Here is an 18,649-nt window from a genome sequence, read left to right as displayed (position 1 = left end):
CAGGGCAGGGTTCAGAGACCTGATGCAAAATATTCATTATAACACACCATTTGCCGATCTACTATAATCAATCATGATTTTATTGAAACCAGAAAATAATTAATTCTATGCATTTTAATGACAGGATTTATTTTAATACCACCTTTTCTCCTGCAACAGCAGCTTCTGCACAGAATATTTTGCATGGGTTCCAAGCAGGATCTTTGCTTTGAAATCAAGGAGTCAAGAAACACATGGCTAATTGGCTGCTTTGATTCCCATTTTGCCACAATGACTACTCTTCAAAAGTACTTTGACAATAAAGCACTTTCGGATATTCTATGACTGTGAAAGTTACTATATAAATGTAAGTAATCTTTGCCAGCAAAGGAACCATTGTAACGCTCTATGGGGGCATTTTATATGTGATCAAGAAACTTAACACTGTCCAGGTTTGGAGCTGGGACCTAGCTGGTTGCATGTCTTGGTAATAGACCACATAATCTGCTTACAGTTTAGGAGCCGTTAATTGCATTGTTAAAAAGTTGCACGCTGGGAGTGTGGATGCATGTTTCCTGATTCACCATGTACATGTCTGATAAGTGTAGCTCTCTCCATGGGAGTGTGGTTCCTGAAATTACAGTCCAATGATTTTTGATCAGAATTTTAAAACTCAGCAGAATTTGAACAGTAAGTTTTAGCCAAGGCAAGCTCTCGCTGTTCACAGTTAAACAGTTTTTCACAGAACGTGAGCATCAGTGGCAAGGCCAGCATTTGTTGCCCATCCCGAACTGCTCTTGAACTGAGGGCAGTTGAGTGTCAACCACATTACTGTGAATCATACAGGCCAAACCAGGTAAGGACAGCAGATTTCCTTTCCTAAAGGGACGTTATTAGTGAAGCAGTTGGGTTTTAATGACAACCGGTGATAATTCATGGCCACAGTCTCGCTTTATTTCCAGATTTGTTAATTGAATTTAAATTCCACCAGCTGCCGTGGTGGGGTTTGAACTTGTATCCCTGGAGGATTGGTTTGGATTACTGGTCAAGTGATATTACCACTATGCCACCTTTACCCCACGGGCGATGAGATAGTCAGGAATGGAATATTGCCATATTATACCAGCCTTTACTGCAGAATAATCAGACAGGAAGAGCAATTTTTATAATGAAATAAAACCAGAATCCAGTGGATGCTGGACTTCCAAAATAAAAATAAAAGAGCTATTTGTCCAGAACAAAGAAAATTACAGCAAGGAACAGGCCCTTCAGCCTGGATCAACCCTGCTGCCCGACTGAACTAAAACCCCCTATCCTTCCAAAGTCCATATCCCTCTATTTCCATCCTATTCATGTATTTGTCCTGGCCCCCCATTAAAAGTCACTACCATGTCTGCTTCCACTACCTCCCCTGTAACAAGCTCCAGGCACCCACTACTCTCTGTGTAAAAAATCCGCCTCGTATGTCTCCTTTAAACCCAGCCCCTCGCACCTTAAACCTGTGCCCTTTAGTAATTGACTCTTCCACCCTGGGAAAAAGCTTCTGACTATCCATTTTGTCCATACCTCTCATAATCTTGTAGACTTCTATCAGGCCTCCACTTAACCTCCTTTGAAATAAAAACTTTCTATTTTTATTTCCTCTTTTTTATTTTGCCTTAAAACATACCCATTAATACTTAGTTGCTATTATCTGCACCTTAGATGTACAGTCTAAACATAAAAATGGTGCTTATATACATGCACTGCCATGAGATTTTCAAAGTGTCTCTCTTCCTAAGACATTTTCTAGCTTATGTTTTCTAAATTAGACTCAGAAATGTAACATTTATTTCTGTGGAAAAGATTCTGTCAAAATTGGTAACACCATTTTAAGTGTATCCATTAAGAGCATTTTTATTTAATTAATATTTCTGCATTTTTTCTCCCTCTGTGTCAGCCGTACCCCTCCTCCAGGTACAGGCCCTAAGAGGGCATTGGCAACCATGGACGTCCACTGCACTGGCCTGTGATAATGCTTGGCAATGTACCACAGTGCTTTCTGTAGTATGGCTGATGGCACAATGGTCAGCACTACTACCTCACAGCGCTAGGGATCCGGGTCTGATTCTCCGCTTGGGTCACTGTCTGTGCGGAGCCCGCTCATTCCCCCCGTGCCTGTGTGGGTTTCCTTTGGGTGCTCTGGTTTTCTCCCATATTCTGAAAGATGTGTTGGTTAGGTGTATTGACCCATGCTAATTTCTCTCTCAGTGTACCTGAACAGGCACTGAGATGAGGCAACGAGGGGAATTTCACAGTAACTTCATTGCAGTGTTAATGTAAGCCTAATTGTGGCACTAATAAATAAACTTTCACTTGTATTGCCCAGGTGTGTTGGAAGGATTTACAAGCTGATAATCAACTTTTTTGGCCATGTTATGAACTCACCTTCAGTAGTCATCAAACCTTGAAGAGGGATTTGAACCCAGGCGTAGGGAACACTCCCACTCTGCCACAAGACTTCTCGACCTCTCTAATAATGATTTAGAATGTATTACTGCCAAAATCCTGCTGCCATTCCTGCTGGCGGGATCGTCATGAGGAGTGCATTCATGGGAAACTCCCTTGACAATGGTAGAACCATATGGTCCCACCGCCTGCAAGCGGCACGCCACCTCCCAGTGGAGAGAGAGAAAAATCCCACCTTACAACAGTGACCAGAATTTAAAAAGTGCATCATTAGCTGAGGATTTACTGAGGTTTTGAAAGTTACTATATAAATGTAAATCCTTCTTTTCGTATGATGTGGAGATGCCGGCATTGGACTGGGATGGGCACAGTAAGAAGTTTCACAACACCAGGTTAGAGTCTAACAGGTTTATTCGGAATCACAAGCTTTCAGGTTCTGATCAACCTGCTCCTTCACCAGGTTAGACTGTGTCTAACCTGTTAGACTGTTTGGCCCTATGAGCCTGCTCCGCCATTCCATAGAAATCATCATAGAAACCCTACAGTACAGACAGAGGCCATTCATCCCATCGAGTCTGCACTGACCACAATCCCACCCAGGCCCTACCCTCATATCCCTCCATATTATACCCACTAATCCCTCTAACCTACACATCTCAGGACACTAAAGGGCAATTTGCCATGGCCAATCAACCTAACCCGCACATCTTTGGGCTGTGGGAGGAAACTGGAGCACCCGGAGGAAACCCACGCAGACACGAGGAGAATGTGCAATCTCCACACAGACAGTGATCCAAGCTGGGAATCGAACCCAGGTCCCTGGAGCTGTGAAGTAGCAGTGCTAATCGCTGTGCTACCGTGCCGCCCAATCACTGTGCTACCGTGCTGCCCATTTATTATAGTCGTGACTGATCATCCAACTGAGTAACAAGTTCCCACTTTCCCCCAAGATCTTTTGATCCTGTTTGCCCCAAGAGTTATATTTAATTCTTTATTGGGGCATATTTTGCTGTCGCATTTGCCATGGGAATCAGAATGGGCGAGGGGCAGCAGAGCATGGAAAGGTCTGTTGACTTCAGGTGGGATTTTCCAGTTTCGGAGTGAGCGAGGTCAGAAAATCCTGCCCACAATGTTTTGGCCTCAACTGCTTTCTGTGGTAGTGAATTCCACAGGCTCAACAGGTTTATTTGGTATCACAAGCTGCTCCTTCATCAGATGAGTCATAAATGTCATTCTGTTTTTCTCCAACTTAAAGATGATTGTAGGTTAGTGCCTATTACTATATTGTTTGCAATGAACACAGAAAGATTCCAGGCAGGGTCTTTGGTCTGAAATCAGATAGTTGAGAGTTATGTGCTCGTAGAGCCATAGAATCCCTATAGTACAGAAGGAGGCTATTCAGCCCATTAGGTCTGCACTGACAGTTCAGATGCAAATTCATTGCCAAAGTTTATTTGTTACTGCAGAAATGTACAGCTGTTAGAAAAATTTGCTTTTAAACACTTCATTGCAAAGTTCCCTCTAAACTTTCCTTGTACTGGGTGGACTCTAAACATCTCTGGGCACTATATTTTTGTCCATGGGCATTTTAAGAGTCATTTTAAGAATAACTTGCATTCTGCTGGAAATATTTCCCAATAATTTGACAAAGTGGTGAGCAAGCAGTTTCTTTTCAACTTTCCGGACTGGTGTGTGTGACCGTGACTCATGTGTGTGTCTTAGGAGGAGTGAAAAGAAAATCTCCTTTTCTGAGGAAGGGTGTTTTTGCTCTTGAGGGAGAGCAGCGAAGGTTTACCAGGCTGATTCTGGAGATGGCGGGACTGATGTATGACGAGAGATTGACAAGGTTAGGATTGTTTTCACTGGAGTTCAGATGAATGAGAGGGGATCTCATAGAGACTTATAAAATTCTAACAGGACTAGACAGGGTGGATGCAGGGAGGGTGTTCCCGATGATGGGGGAGTCCAGAACCAGGGGGTCACAGTCCGAGGATTCAGGGTAGACCATTTAGGACAGAGATGAAAAGACATTTCTTCACTCAAAGAGTGGTGAGCCCGTGGAATTCATTACCACAGGAAGTAGTTGGTGCCAAAACACTGAATGTATTCAAGGGTGGCTGGATATAGCACTTAGGGCAAATGGGATCAAAGGTTATGGGGAGAAAGCAGGGTTGGGCTAATGAGTTGGACGATCTGCCATGATCATGATGAATGATCTTGAAGGGCTGAATGGCCTCCTCCTGATCCTATCTTCTATGTTTCTGTGTAAATTCATAAAAAAAATTAGAGCAAAACAAGATTAAATGCTGTTGAATGAAAAACAAATCAACAATCATATATCAAGCAATTAATATTTTAAATTCTGTAAGCAAAATCAAAATTAGTTCCTTATATAAAAACTTAAGTAAACACTACATTATAATTGTGGATTATTGTATGTTTTATCCTGTCCTGTTGTGGATGTGTCAAGAACTCTGCCTTTTTTTTTAAATCTGGGTGTTTTTTTTCACGTTCATTTTCATTTTCATATTCATCATGCGGCCAGTAGAATATACCTTCCCTATGTGATTGCAAAATGTTGTTATTGGATGCTACCAGGATCCCTGCTTGTATACGTTAGATAACGACGCCTGTGTGGGTGTCAACACTGAAACCGCCTAATCTAGTTCAAAAAAAAGTGCATCACTACCTTATTCAAACATTTCTACTTAGTTATTTTTTAAAAGAAAAGGAATTCTCAGCAGTGGGGAAGAAATGGACACCCCTGAGCACAGCCTGAAATCCACTAAACAGGAGATTCCAGGTAATATTGTTTGTGAGAGAAAGGAAAAATAGTTGTTACTTCAGTAAAATGCTTTGGATATTTAGTTCTGTGGGATTTATGGTAGCTGCTAAGAGCTTCCAAAGTTCAATGCGGTGGAAATAACACAAATATTTAACAGTATTTTGAGAGCATATACGGGATTTTTGAGAATACATACTGCATTTTGAGAAGACATACAGTATTTTGAGAACACGCACAATATTCTGAGAACAAATACAGTATGACAATGAATGGGTAATAATCTTGTTGGTTTCTAATTGTAAAAACTAATTTCACAAAGTTCTGATGGTCCACAATGGAAGCTAGATGTGGTTTACTTGGTTTTAATGGGCAGTATTTCTCATTTGAAGAGTTATTATGCAGTGTCAATCATAAGAGGGTTCCATATTTATAAGACCACAACTATTTGCTTTCACCAGATTCCCACAACACAACAGTTATGTCTGATACTTCAAGGTGGAGCATGTAATAATAATATTTCTGTATATTGCCAAACATGGAGCAAGATTATGCACAAATAGTGCCGTCTTGCTATAGCGTGCTGTGTGTTGTTTTTTTTTATGTGATGAAAGTATGCTGGCTTTGACAGCATTTGTTGCCATTCCTAATTGTCTTTGAACTGAGTGGTTTGCTGGGCCAATTTGCTGGGCCATTAGACCCATTTAGAGGGTCAGCCACATTGCTGTGTGTCTGTCTGGAGTCACATGCAGACCAGAGCGGATAATGATGGCAGATCTCCTTTCCTAAAGGACATTAGTGAACCAGATGGATTTTTACGGCAAGCAATAATAGATGGGATAGATGAGACAAGCTTTATATTCTGGAATTTATTAATTGAGTTGAAATTTCACCAGCTGCCATGGTGGGATTTGAACCCATGTCCCAGGAGCATCACCTTGGCCCTATGGATTCCTTGTCCAGTGACAATCCCACTTTACATATGTATAATATAAACATCAGTTAAATTTTACTATGGAAAATTAGCACTTGCAAATTTTTGTTTCAAAAGTAAATGTACAAGATGCAATCTTCTAAAATAAGGATTGATCCTTCCACATCTACTTCAGGGCAGGATGTCAACTCAGCTTAGTTGGTGGAAATGTATGACGGAGTAATAATACGTTGGAGTTTAGAAGGATGAGGGGGGATCTTACAGAGATGTATAAGATAATGAAAGGGATGGATAGGGTAGAGGTAGAGAGATTCTTCATGCTCAGAAAGGACAGCAGGACTCGGGGACACAGCCTCAAGATAAGGGGGGGGGCAGTTTAGAACAGAGTTGAGGAGGAACTTCTTCACTCAAAGGGTGGTGAATCTCTGGAATTCTCTGCCCATTGAAGTGGTGGAGGCTACCTCGCTAAATATATTTAAGACACGGGTAGATAGGTTTTTGATAGATAAGGGAATTAAGGGTTAAGGGGAGAAAGCGGGAAAGTGGAACTGATCCACTTCAGATCAGCCATGATCTTATTGAATGGCGGGGCAGGCTCGAAGGGCTAGATGGCCTACTCCTGCTCCTATTTCTTATGTTCTTATGAGTAATTAAACATGCCGAATCTCCATTCCCGTCTATTCTTTATTTTCCTGCTGCCGGTTTTGATATGAGTGATACCACAATGGTATTTAACCCATATTTGATCGAGCCAACTTCATGCACCTTCCCGGATTAAAGCTGTTAGAAAGGCAACAAGGTTACTGAATGTTAATGGAAACCTTTTCTTAGCAAGTCCTTTGCTTTAGTGCTCGATAAGGGACGCTCAGACCTCTGGTGCGCCTAGGTTCTAACCTGTCACTGGAAATGCCAAACTCTGTGGCAGACAGCCTCCAGTTGGTGGCAGCAAATGGTCTCAGGGTTTTCCAGCATTCATTCTCCAATCGCTAACTCTACAATCCACCCAGATCTCCGCATCCCTCCAGTTCTGGCCTGTTGCGCATTCCATTTTCCTTACTTCATCATTGGTGCATTCAGCTGCTTGGGATGCAAGCTCTGTAATTCTCCACCTTAACCTTCCCTATCTGTCTCTCCTTATAACACCTGCTCCCGTCACCAAGCTGTCCTTTCAAATCCTTATGCGGCTCAGTGTCAAATTTTTGCTTTGTAATATTCCTTATTAACTTACTTATCTACTTATTAAAGGCACAATACAAAAGTAAAATTTTGGATTTTGCTGTTGACTGCTGAATTGCAACTATGCATATCCATATGCAAAATAACTGATTCAACATATCGACATAACGCAACTGCATTTTTACATTACACACATTGCTTTGCCTTTTACCATTGTTGTATTTGAAGGAGAGGAATATTAGAAGGGGAAAAATTAGCAGTAACATGGTAAAGCGTTATGGTGTGGGGCTAACAGGATTGTTCTTTGAAAGATCTGTTGCAGATTTTATGGACTGACTCTGTGCTGTACTGTTCTTAAAAAAACTTCACCCAACCCATCAAAGGCAATACCTTCACTGCTGGTTCCATCTTGTCACAGATTCTGTCCTGTCGACTGAATGGGCTGAAATTTGGCCAAAATTTACGCTCCTGTTTACAGTGATCTTGCAGGTGGCAAGTTACTTTGACATTTCCTGGGGATCTTGTTTTATCTTAAATCAGTGTAAAAACTGGAGGAAAGGAAACCAAAATCAGCAAGAAATATTCAAGGAAAGTTTGGAAAATGTGGCACTTTCCTCTTTTAAGTCCTTCTTTACATTATCCATATTGTGAAATGTGAAGTTTGAAGATGTAACACAAGCATTGATGTATCTGATGCACAGCATATAGGCAAAAATGCAATTGCGTAGACTCTTATGTTATTCATGTAGAATCATAGAACCTTATAACACAGCTATGAGACCATTCAGCCTATTGTGCCTGTACTAGATCTTTGAAAGAGCTCTCCAATCATACAGTGCAGAAGGAGGTCATTTGGCCCATTGAGCCTACACTGACAACAATCCCACCCAGGCCCTATCCATGTAATTTCATATATTTAACCTGCTAATCCTCTGACAACTCGGGGACAATTTCTCATAGCCAATGCACCTAACCGGTACGTCTGGGAGGAAACTGGAGTGCTCAGAGGAAACCCACTCAGACACATGGAGAATGTGCAAACTCCACACAGACAGTGACCTGAGGCCGGAATTGAACCGGGGTCCCTGGTGTTGCGAAGCAGCAGCACTAACTGCTGTGCCACCGTGCTGCCCAGTTTAGACCCCAGCCATTTCCCCATAACATTGCAAATTAATCCCCTTTCAGTACATTCCCAATTGCCTTTTGAAAGTTCCTACGATACCCAATTCCACCTACAGACCCTGTATCCCAGATCTTAGCAAGATCTGGAACACGGAATGAAGAAATCTCTCATCTTCTGTCTGCTTCTTTTGCCAGTTACTTTGGTTCTTTGGTTATTGACCCAGGTGCCAGTGGAAATAGATTCTCCCATCTTGGGCAATCAGAAACCCTGGACATCTTTGTTAGGTCTCTCCTTAACCTTTTCTGCTCTAATGTGAACAAGCCAGCCTCTTCTTTCTTGCTACACAACACTTCCACAGCATTATTCTGGCAAATCTCCTCTGCACCCTTTCCAAGGCTTTGAGACACTGCCTAAATTGTGGTGCCTGGAATAGTACACTGTATTCCTATATAACTGATACTGGTGCCTTAGAAAAACATGATCAAAGATTGAAAATACATCATAGATCTTAATAAAGAGAAATTTTAAACATTGGAAATATTCTTACATTGACAGACAGCAAGATAACAAAATGGAAACAGGTAATTCAGCATATCTAATTTACACAATTAAAAATAATTTCTTCACATTTACCCAACCTGTTCCCACCTCCCTGCTCCAGGTCCTGCTCTGCCTAAAATTTTGGATGCAAGCTTATGCTCATTTAGAAGTGTTGCAGATGCAGGAAACTCGCACCCTCTATTACACAGAAGCATAGGAAATAGGAGTAGATGGAGGCCATTTGGCCCTTTGGCCCTGCTCCACCATTCATTATGATCATGGCTGATCATCCAACTCAATGGGTTGATCCCACCTTTCCCTCAAATCCTTTGATCTCCAATATAGCATGGGGGGGTGGGGATTGATGTTAATAAGCCCAGCGTTTTTCCAACAGAGTTAACTCAGCAATGCTGCAAATGACCAAGGAAATTCACACGTAGTGATGCTTTGGCTTAAGCCAGTTTCACGGAACAGAGTAAATTTTGCTTTTACATTATTGTTACACTGAACATTTCAGGAAATAGCTGTGTGATCAGAAAGTATCTTTAAAATACTTGTCTGAAAGAGCCTGGAATTTCCTGGATCTGCCAGGATTTAAATTGGACCGTATTAAGGTAAATAAAGTGTAATGGCCCAAATTCTCTGATGTCAGTGCTGGCAAAAATGGAGAATTTGGCGCTCAGCCAAATCCCTGTACACAGCAGTGGGACTGGAGAATCCCAGCTGCGGGCAAGGTTGGAAAATCCTGGCCAATGCTTTTGAAGGAGAAAGTTTTGGATATTACAAATCATAAATAATAAAACCAAGGAATGGTTTACAATAAATATGTTTCTATTAAAGCTTTTCAAAGAAAAATAATATTCACACGGTGTTTGTTGGACATAAAATATCCCACAGCCATGTTTTGAAAAGGAGTGTGACTGTTATCTCCACCGCCCTGGGCAATTAATTATACCTCAACCCACTTCACTAAAATCAATTTTCTGCTCACTATCACATTGCTGTTGCGGGAGCGTACTGTGTGTAAATTGGCTGCTGCATTTTCTACATTATAGCACTTTGAAAATTATTCTGGCTGTAAAGCGTTTTGGGATGTCCCTATGTCATAAAAAAAAACACTGTAGAAATGTCTTGAAGGGAATTGCTTGATAGAGCAGACGCAGCACGGTTTCATTAAAGGGAAGTCGTGTCTGACAAATTTACTGGAGTTCTATGAGGATGTGTCTAGGGCGGTGGATAGAGGAGAGCCGGTGGATGTGGTCTTTCTAGATTTTCAGAAGGCGTTTGACAAAGTACCTCACAAGAGATTATTGCAGAAGGTCGAGGGACATGGAGTTGGGGGTAGGGTGTTAGCGTGGATAGAGGATTGGTTGTCAAATAGGAGGCAGAGAGTGGGGGTCAACAGGTGCTATTCGGATTGGCGGATGGTGACTAGTGGAGTGCCCCAGGGGTCGGTGCTGGGGCCTCAGCTTTTTACCATTTATATAGATGATCTGGAGGAGGGAACCGAGTGTAGGGTGTCGAAATTTGCTGATGACACCAAGATTGGGGGAACGGCAAATTGTGCAGAGGGTGTGGAGAGTCTGCAGAAGGATCTAGATAGGCTGGGCGAATGGGCCAGGAAATGGCAAATGGAATTTAATGTTGGCAAGTGTGAGGTGGTCCACTTTGGTAGGAAGAATGGTAGGAAGGACTATTACTTACGGGGCGAAAAACTGCAGCAGGTGACGGTGCAGAGGGACCTCGGGGTCCTTGTGCATGAGTCGCAAAAGCCCAGCTTGCAGGTGGTCAGGAAGGCGAATGGGATGCTGGCCTTCATAGCGAGGGGGATTGAATATAAAAGTAGGGAGGTCTTGCTGCAGCTGTATAGGGCATTGGTGAGGCCGCAGCTGGAGTACTGTGTGCAGTTTTGGGCGCCGCACCTGCGCAAAGATATTTTGGCCTTGGAGGGAGTGCAGAGGAGGTTTACTAGGCTGATACCGGAGTTGAGGGGGTTGAGCTATGAGGAGAGGCTAAATAAACTGGGCTTGTACTCGTTAGAGTTTAGAAGAATGAGGGGAGATCTCATTGAGACGTATAAGATGATGAATGGGATGGATAGGATAGAGGTGGAGAGACTCTTCCCGCTCAAAAAGACAGTAGGACTAGGGGGCACAGCCTCAAGATAAAAGGGGGGCGGTTTAGAACGGAGTTGAGGAGGAACTTCTTCACTCAAAGGGTGGTGAATCTCTGGAATTCTCTGCCCGTTGAAGTGGTGGAGGCTGCCTCGCTAAATATTTTTAAGACGCGGGTTGATGGGTTTTTGATAAGAGAGGGGATTAAGGGTTATGGGGAGAGGGCGGGAAAGTGGAACTGAGCCACGACAGATCAGCCATGATCTTATTGAATGGCGGGGCAGGCTCGAAGGGCTAGATGGCCTACTCCTGCTCCTATTTCTTATGTTCTTATGTAAGCTTGTATTTCTTTATTTCTCTGGTGGGAAGCCATTGGTTCCGATTGTGCGTCCACATGGAATTCTCATCAGCAGAACCAGCTAAACGTTTTCTTTTGGCTGGCATAAAGAGGCATTTGATGATAAATATGGAGGGATTGTGGATGGTGGGTGGAAGGGGTGTGGAAATACCCCAGAGCCTCTTCCATTTTGCTGTTAAAAATTCCATAGATTATTAAAATAACATTTTTCAGAATTTTTAAAATTATGTTTCAACTTCTACCTCAATCCCACGTGTATATCCTAATCTTTGTTTTACTTACTGTAACAATATAACAAGAGGATAATCAAACCTGTTTGGATTTCCTTATTTGCTGTCTGTGAGAATTGTTTGGTGTGATTGGTGATTGATGACATCATATGCTAATATCCAGAGATTGGCTACACTGGGTGCCAGAATGAAATTAACATCCAGAAGGGTCAAATTGATACCCGTGTTCATTAGACATTTATGGGCAGAATTCTCCGAGTTCAGTGCCATCACTTCACCAACCACAGTGAAATCTGCCGGGGCAGGATTTTACAACCTCACTGGGGTGAGACTCGTAAAATCCCGCCCGAGGCCAATGGAGAATTTCGTTCTGCGAGTCTCGCCCGCCCAGATGTCAGGACGGGAGAGGTGGTAAAATTCCAGCTCTGGACCATTTTTTTTGATTTCATATTCAGATCCTGTGCCACTTGCCTTTACACATAGATTGAATGGAACATGAATATAACCAAGGAATTATGCTTATATGACTTTTAGAAAACAGGAATAGGCAGTGCAATAACAATTCCAATGTGTAACAGAAAATAACACGCAAAACTGTAGATATAAAGTCGAGCATTAATCTGAGGCTTCATAAAGAGTAGAGTAAAATATTAAATTCCTGTTGGTGAGCCAGTATATTGGGTATTTCTTACTTCATGAGTTTCAACTCTACAAATGTAAGATCGTATCTGAGAAAAGTACAGTACTATATGAATAAAAGAAGTTACATTGTGTAAAAAGTTATTTCATTTCCCACCAGAAGTTCTTCCGTATCGTTTGAGAGATCGGGAACAGCTCAGAAAGAGGAAGCTGGAAAATCAAGAAAAGAAAACTTCACAGTGGATGATTAAGTAAGGCGTGATTTAATAACCATGACGTATAAGGAAAGATGACTTAGAGCCAGCCCAGATTCACAGGATAGACTCTGATGGCTAGAAGCATTCAACTTGCGGATGGCACAGTGGCACAGTGATTAGCACTGCTGCCTCACAGTGTCAGGGACCCAGGTTCAATTCTGGCTTTGGGTAACTGTGTGAGTCTGTACGTTCTCCCCAAGTTTGTGTGAGTTTCCTCCAGATACTCCAGTTACAGTCCAAACATGTACAGGTTGGGTGGATTGGCTATGCTAAATTGACCCTTAGTGTCCAAAGATGTGTAAGTTAGGGGAAAGTAGCCAGCCAAATATGTGGGGTTACGAGGATAGGGGCTCGGTAAGACTTGATGGGCCAAAGAGCCTCCTTCTGCACTGTAGGGATTCTATGATGTGAAATGAAACTCAAGAAATTCCTGATTAATGTGAGCTCACAACCAAAACCAATCTTAATTTGGTACTGATAGGATTCATTGATGAATTTTCTGTGGTATGAAATGTGATCATGTTAATCTCATAATTGTTTGTATTGTCCATTCTGCCAGTAAAGTGAAAGGAGAGTGCAGACTTGATCCGCATTCAAGTTTGTCCTACCAAGATGAATCACCTCGCACCTATCAGGGTTAAATTCCATCTGCCACTTTTCTGCCCAGCTCTGCATCCTATCAATGTCTCTTTGCAGCCTACAAGAGCCCTCCACCTCATCCAGTATGAAGTAGCATTTGTGGACAGAGAAACAGCTGACATTTCAGGTGGTTAAGTTTTGTCAGAATGAATTTGGGTCCCTTTTCTGAAACTGTAATTCTGTCTCTCTCCATGGATCCCATCTGCCCTGTTCAGCATTTCTAACTTTTCAATTTTCAGTTCAGATTTCCAGCATCTGCAGGATTTTGCTTGTGTCCCATGTTACTCTGTTGTACTGTCCTACATCTGAGACACAGACGCTGTTAACCTTCTGCTTGAATATTGAGATCTTTGTTTCAATTGTACTAGTCCCATTTTACTAAGATCTTGCACCTTAGAATTTCTCTTTCACATGAATGTCTCTATTAGACATGTTAACCTCAAATTCTTCTGACCAGAATGGAATGGAATAAGAAGTGCTCTGAATAATGGGCAGCAATCAGATACTGCTGATTCTGCTCCTTTGCCCAAGTTGAATTTCTACCTTTATATCTCCTAAGACCTTTACCAATCATTGATGACAAGTCTTTCCATAAAATCTCTTTAAAAATAACTTGATCTGAGCTGTGTTGAGTACATCAAGATGTCACCACAAAAAGAAGTAAAGATGCCCTTTTGTATTTGCTATCATGAATTCACAGGGAGGAATCAAAGAGAAAAAGAGGAAGAAAGTCAAAGGCTGAAGGAACAAGCCACAAACATACAAAAGAGCCAGTGGTTGAGCCAGAACCAAGCCCAAAACCGGTGATTGTACAGGAACATCAAGAGGAGACCAAAGTTGATCATCCTGGTCCTGAAAGTGAGACCTCTCCACCTGTGGAAGAAAGTCCAAAGTTTTTACTAACTGAGGAGACTCCTGCTACTTCAACAGGTATTCTAACATTCCCAGTAATGAGTGGGTCAGCTTAATGCCAAAGATCCAATCTAATTTATTTTTGGGCATGCAGAAACCACATTCTTTTGATTTTTTTAAAATTTGATTTATTATTCTCACATATACTAGCATACAGTGAAAAGTATTTTTTTGCGCGCTATACAGACAAAGCATACTGTTCATAGAGAAGGAAACGAGAGAGTGCAGAATGCAGTGTTACAGTCTTAGCTAGGGTGTAGAGAAAGATCAACTTAATGCGAGGTAGGTCCATTCAAAAATCTGATGGCAGCAGGGAAGAAGCTGTTCTTGAGTTGGTTGGTACGTGATCTCAGATTTTCGTATCTTTTCCCCGACGGAAGAGGATAGAAGAGAGAATGTCCGGATGCGTGGGGTCCTTAATTATGCTGGCTGCTTTGGTGAGGCAGCGGGAAATGAAGACAAAGTCAATGGATAGGAGGCTGGTTTGCGTGATGGATTGGACTACATGCACAACCTTTTGTAGATAGTCCAAAAGAATATCAACTATTGTGTTTTGAGCGTAAATTGCTTGCAAAACATGAATGCCTCATAATACTGCTTACGTTCTCTTTTTTTGCATTTCTGTACCCCAGAGTGCAGTGGGTGCTCTGTTGTTGAGTATATTGAAGACAGCAGTCAATGAAGTTTTGGATACCAAGAGATATGAGTGTAGTGCCGGAGATTGAGTTAGAAGATCGGCTGAATGGTGGAATAGGCTTGAAGGGGTCAAACAATCTATTCAATTCATATTTCTTATCTTCTTATGTGCTTACATTACAAAATAAAACACATTGGAAACACTGTGTTCAATTTTCAGGCTCTTCACGAAGGCAGGATCTTCTGGTCCTGCTGATTGCGCACCTCCATTGCGTGTTTCTTGTCGGTGTGGGGTGGATTCAATGGGAAATCCCATTGACTGCAGCCAGACCAGAAGATCCCACACCAGTCAACAGTGCCCCACCTTCTGCTGCCAAGAAAAATACAGCAAGGAGGCCAGAGAATCACAATGAATATGGTGGACTGTACACGTCTTGGAGTATTCACAGATTGTCTTTTAATAATCACCAAAATCATTTGAAATTCCTGTCAAATGTTTCAATAGGTTTATTATCTCTTCCTCAGACAGCAGTGGAGGCTGGGTCATTGAATATATTCAAGATTGAGTTAGATTTCTGATGGACAAGGGGGTCAAGGGTCATGGGGGGGGGGGAGACATGAAAGTGGAGTTGAGATTGCAATCAAATCTAATCGATTGTGAAGCAGGTTCAAAGGCTGAATGACCTACTCCTGCTCCTGTTTCTTGTGTACTCTGCCTTGGTAATAAGATTAAAATATTGTGTTTATTTTCCCTTCACAGAGGTGCCTGGAGAAACAGAGCCAGCTGGTGTGGAAATACCAGAGTTTCTACAATTCCAATCTGAACATGTACCCGAAGAAAATGCAACATTTGAAGAACCAATAGTTCTGGGCTTGTAAAATATCAAACTTCACAGATTACATTCTCTGACAACCATTATTACATGGGAAAGATAATGATAGTACTCTCCCTTATCATCAGGCACTCATTAGTGCAGGTGTAAACTCATGTCCTGTCACTATATGGTGGAACTAATTTCATGAATGTTGGTATCTTTGGTTTTGTTTTATGTAACAGCACTTAATGTAGTGATGGGACATGAAACTGATCCCCTGCAATTTAACCCTAACCTCTAACATTATTCATTATTGAAGTGTAGTGCAGGGAAGCTCAAGAAAGGAGAAGGGCAGCCTTTTTAAAACAAAAAGGCGACTCTTCCTGCAGACAGGTAAATTATGTAGAATTTACAACACAGGTATTGACTATTCAGCCCCAGTGGTCTGCAGGTGTTTATGCTCCAGATTAGTCTCCTTTATCAAAGGAACACAAGAACAAGATGAGGCCATTCAGCCCCTCAAATCTGTTCTGCTGTTCCTTGATATCATGGCTGATCTATGACCTTACTCCACAAACCCCCTTAATATCATTGAGAATAACTTGGGTTAAGAGAAATTACTATCATTTCACCTTATCGGTAGATCCTTCTTTTCTCTTTCTTCTTGAGTTTATCTAGCTTTCCCTGAAGCTCATCCCTGCTATTTGCCTCAAGCAATCTGGTAGCAAGTTCCACATTCTCACCATTCTCTGGCTAATTAGCTTTCTTCTGAACTTTCCGATTTTCTTTCTTGGTGACAATCTTGTATCGATAGTCTCTAATGTTACTTTTCTCCAACACGTTCAGATTTCTCCTGAACTCTCACCTGGACATGAGTGAGAAAAATAAACAGAGGACAAATGCTGATATCTCCATGGCACAAGCACATTGGGTGGCATGGTGGCACAGTGGTTAGCACTGCTGCCTCACAACGCCACGGACCTGGGTTCGATTCCTGGCTTGGGTCACTGTCTGTGTGTGGAGTCTGCGTGTTCTCCTTGTGTCTGCATGGGTTTCCTCCGGGTGCTCCAGTTTCCTCTCACAGTCTGAAAGACGTGCTGGTTAGGTGCATTGGCCATGCTAAATTTTCCCTCAGTGTACCCGAACAGGCACTGGAGTATGGCAACTAAGGGATTTTCACAGTAACTTTATTGCAATGTTAATGTAAGCCTACTTGTGATCAATAAATAAAAAATAAATAATGAGGTTTCTTCTGAACTTTCCCATTTGATTTCTTGTATCGATTGTCTCTAATGTTTGTCTTTTCCCAATGCACTCGAAGATATTTCTCCTGAACTCTCTCTTTGATTTAAGAATGAGAAAGATAACCAGAGAACAAATACGGATTCCTCCATTTTTGTGTTTTTGATGTACGTTTCAATGATCTTCATACGCAAATATTTACATTTGCCCTCAGTGTAACCAAGTCTATTTACACTTAATAATAGAAATATTGTATTAGAAATATTCCCGCATTTTAGAATTTAATCTCAAAATTCTCTGATCAATAAAACTTTGGATATTTTTTCTCTCAGAAGGAGGTGTAATTAGCTTGAATTCATGACATACTTTGAAATACTGATAGTTTAACTCTAGAGACAATTTTTACTAATATCACACCTTTACCTAATACAACATCTCAAGATGCTTCACAGAAAGAATACAAAACAAAATATGACCCTGAGCCAAGGGACAGATGACCAAAAGCTTAGGCAAAGAGGTAGGTTTTAAGAAATGGATTAGAGGAGGAAAGTGAGTTAACGAGGAAGAGGGAGTGAATTCCAGAGCTTGGGCCTTGAATCCCTGCAGTTCACAAAGTAGCTATTTGGCCCATTGAGACTGACTGGGCTCTCCAAAAGAGTATCCCACACGGACCCTCCCCTCTGCCCCATTCCTGTAACCTTGCACATTTACTCCGGCTAATCCACCTAACCTGCACATCTTGGGACACGAAGGAATGAATTAGCATGGTGAATCCACCCAACCTACACATCTTTGGAGTGTGAGAGAAAACCCACGCAGACACGGGGAGAACATGCAAGCTCCACTCAGACAGTAACCCAAAACTGGAATTGAACCTGGATCCCTGGTGCCGTGAGGCAGCTGTGTTACCCGCTGTGCCACTGTGCCGCCCACTTCCAGTGGTAGAGCAATTAAAATTGGGGGTGCTTTAGAGGGCAGAATTAGATGGGTACAGATATTGCAGATCTTTGTGGGACTGAAAGAGATTATGAAGATAGGGAGGGGCAAGAAGACAAGGGTGAGAATCTTAACATTGAAATGTTGCATGATAAGAAGTGAAAATATATCAGTGAGCCGAGGGGTCATATGTGCACAGGACTTGGTGCGAGCTGAAGAGAGTTAGTTAGAACTTCCTAGTTAGAGCCCGATTAAAAACTGTAAGAAGGGAGTAGAATTCTTTTGGTGACTTCCTTGCCAGAAAATGTAGAACTGAGGAGTAACAATGTTATCAGTGTCTTTCCATTGTAATATTTTGGGATTGTCGGTATATGCTTAGACAACTGAGATTCCCTATTAACTATCTCAATCTTATGAGGCAATCCCCATCAAAGTAATTCAGTTTCAGAAAGCGATTTGTGTTCTTGAGATGATTTGTGTTAGTTTTATGCTGTTTAATGACCAGAAAAAGAAAGAAAAACTAATTTTGAAAAGATGTGTAACACTTCAGAAAAATAAAGAAATGATTTACTACTGTAGCTCAATGGGTTGTTAATAGATTATCCCACAGCAAACCTTCACATTTTTCTTAATCAAACATTTTGCTTTCACCTTAGTAATTTGCTTTTATATTCATTTCTGCTTTCGTTGTTGATGTACAACTTCTCTTTGTAATTTTGGAACATCTGGACAGGTGTTTTTATCAGTCATACAATGGATGACTACACCTGTAAGTGAAGTATAATGTTGCAGCCATATTGTACATCGGATGCACAAATTACCACAACTATTGTAAAAGTACATTTATCCACATTAAATAGTACAGATCATAGAACCAAAAAACCATGAA

The 18,649-nt window shown here is 41.6% G+C and overlaps 1 protein-coding gene across 1 annotated transcript; it reads left to right on the top strand.

Moving 5' to 3' along the window:
• The first annotated feature begins 5,016 nt into the window (after nt 1-5,016).
• Nucleotides 5,017-18,649, top strand: hemgn (hemogen). The gene is made up of 4 exons (XM_080188346.1): nt 5,017-5,230; nt 12,484-12,574; nt 13,920-14,149; nt 15,528-18,649. The coding sequence occupies exons 1-4, from the start codon at nt 5,182-5,184 to the stop codon at nt 15,644-15,646; spliced, it is 489 nt and encodes a 162-aa protein (XP_080044472.1). The 5' UTR covers nt 5,017-5,181; the 3' UTR covers nt 15,647-18,649.

This window comes from Carcharhinus amblyrhynchos, chromosome 5 (genome assembly GCF_965287045.1).
Source record: "Carcharhinus amblyrhynchos chromosome 5, sCarAmb.v2.hapA, whole genome shotgun sequence".
NCBI classification, from domain to species: Eukaryota; Metazoa; Chordata; class Chondrichthyes; order Carcharhiniformes; family Carcharhinidae; genus Carcharhinus; species Carcharhinus amblyrhynchos.
Note: the sequence above shows the minus strand (reverse complement) of the source record. Positions and strands in the feature narration are given on the sequence as shown.

What these genes read in the sequence shown, in the direction of transcription:
- hemgn (XM_080188346.1), top strand. Translation starts at nt 5,182, where the DNA reads ATGGACACCCCTGAGCACAGCCTGAAATCCACTAAACAGGAGATTCCA. An exon ending in ACTTCACAGTGGATGATTAA is followed by an intron (nt 12,575 to 13,919) that starts GTAAGGCGTGAT and finishes ATGAATTCACAG; the next exon opens with GGAGGAATCAAAGAGAAAAA. An exon ending in GACTCCTGCTACTTCAACAG is followed by an intron (nt 14,150 to 15,527) that starts GTATTCTAACAT and finishes TTCCCTTCACAG; the next exon opens with AGGTGCCTGGAGAAACAGAG.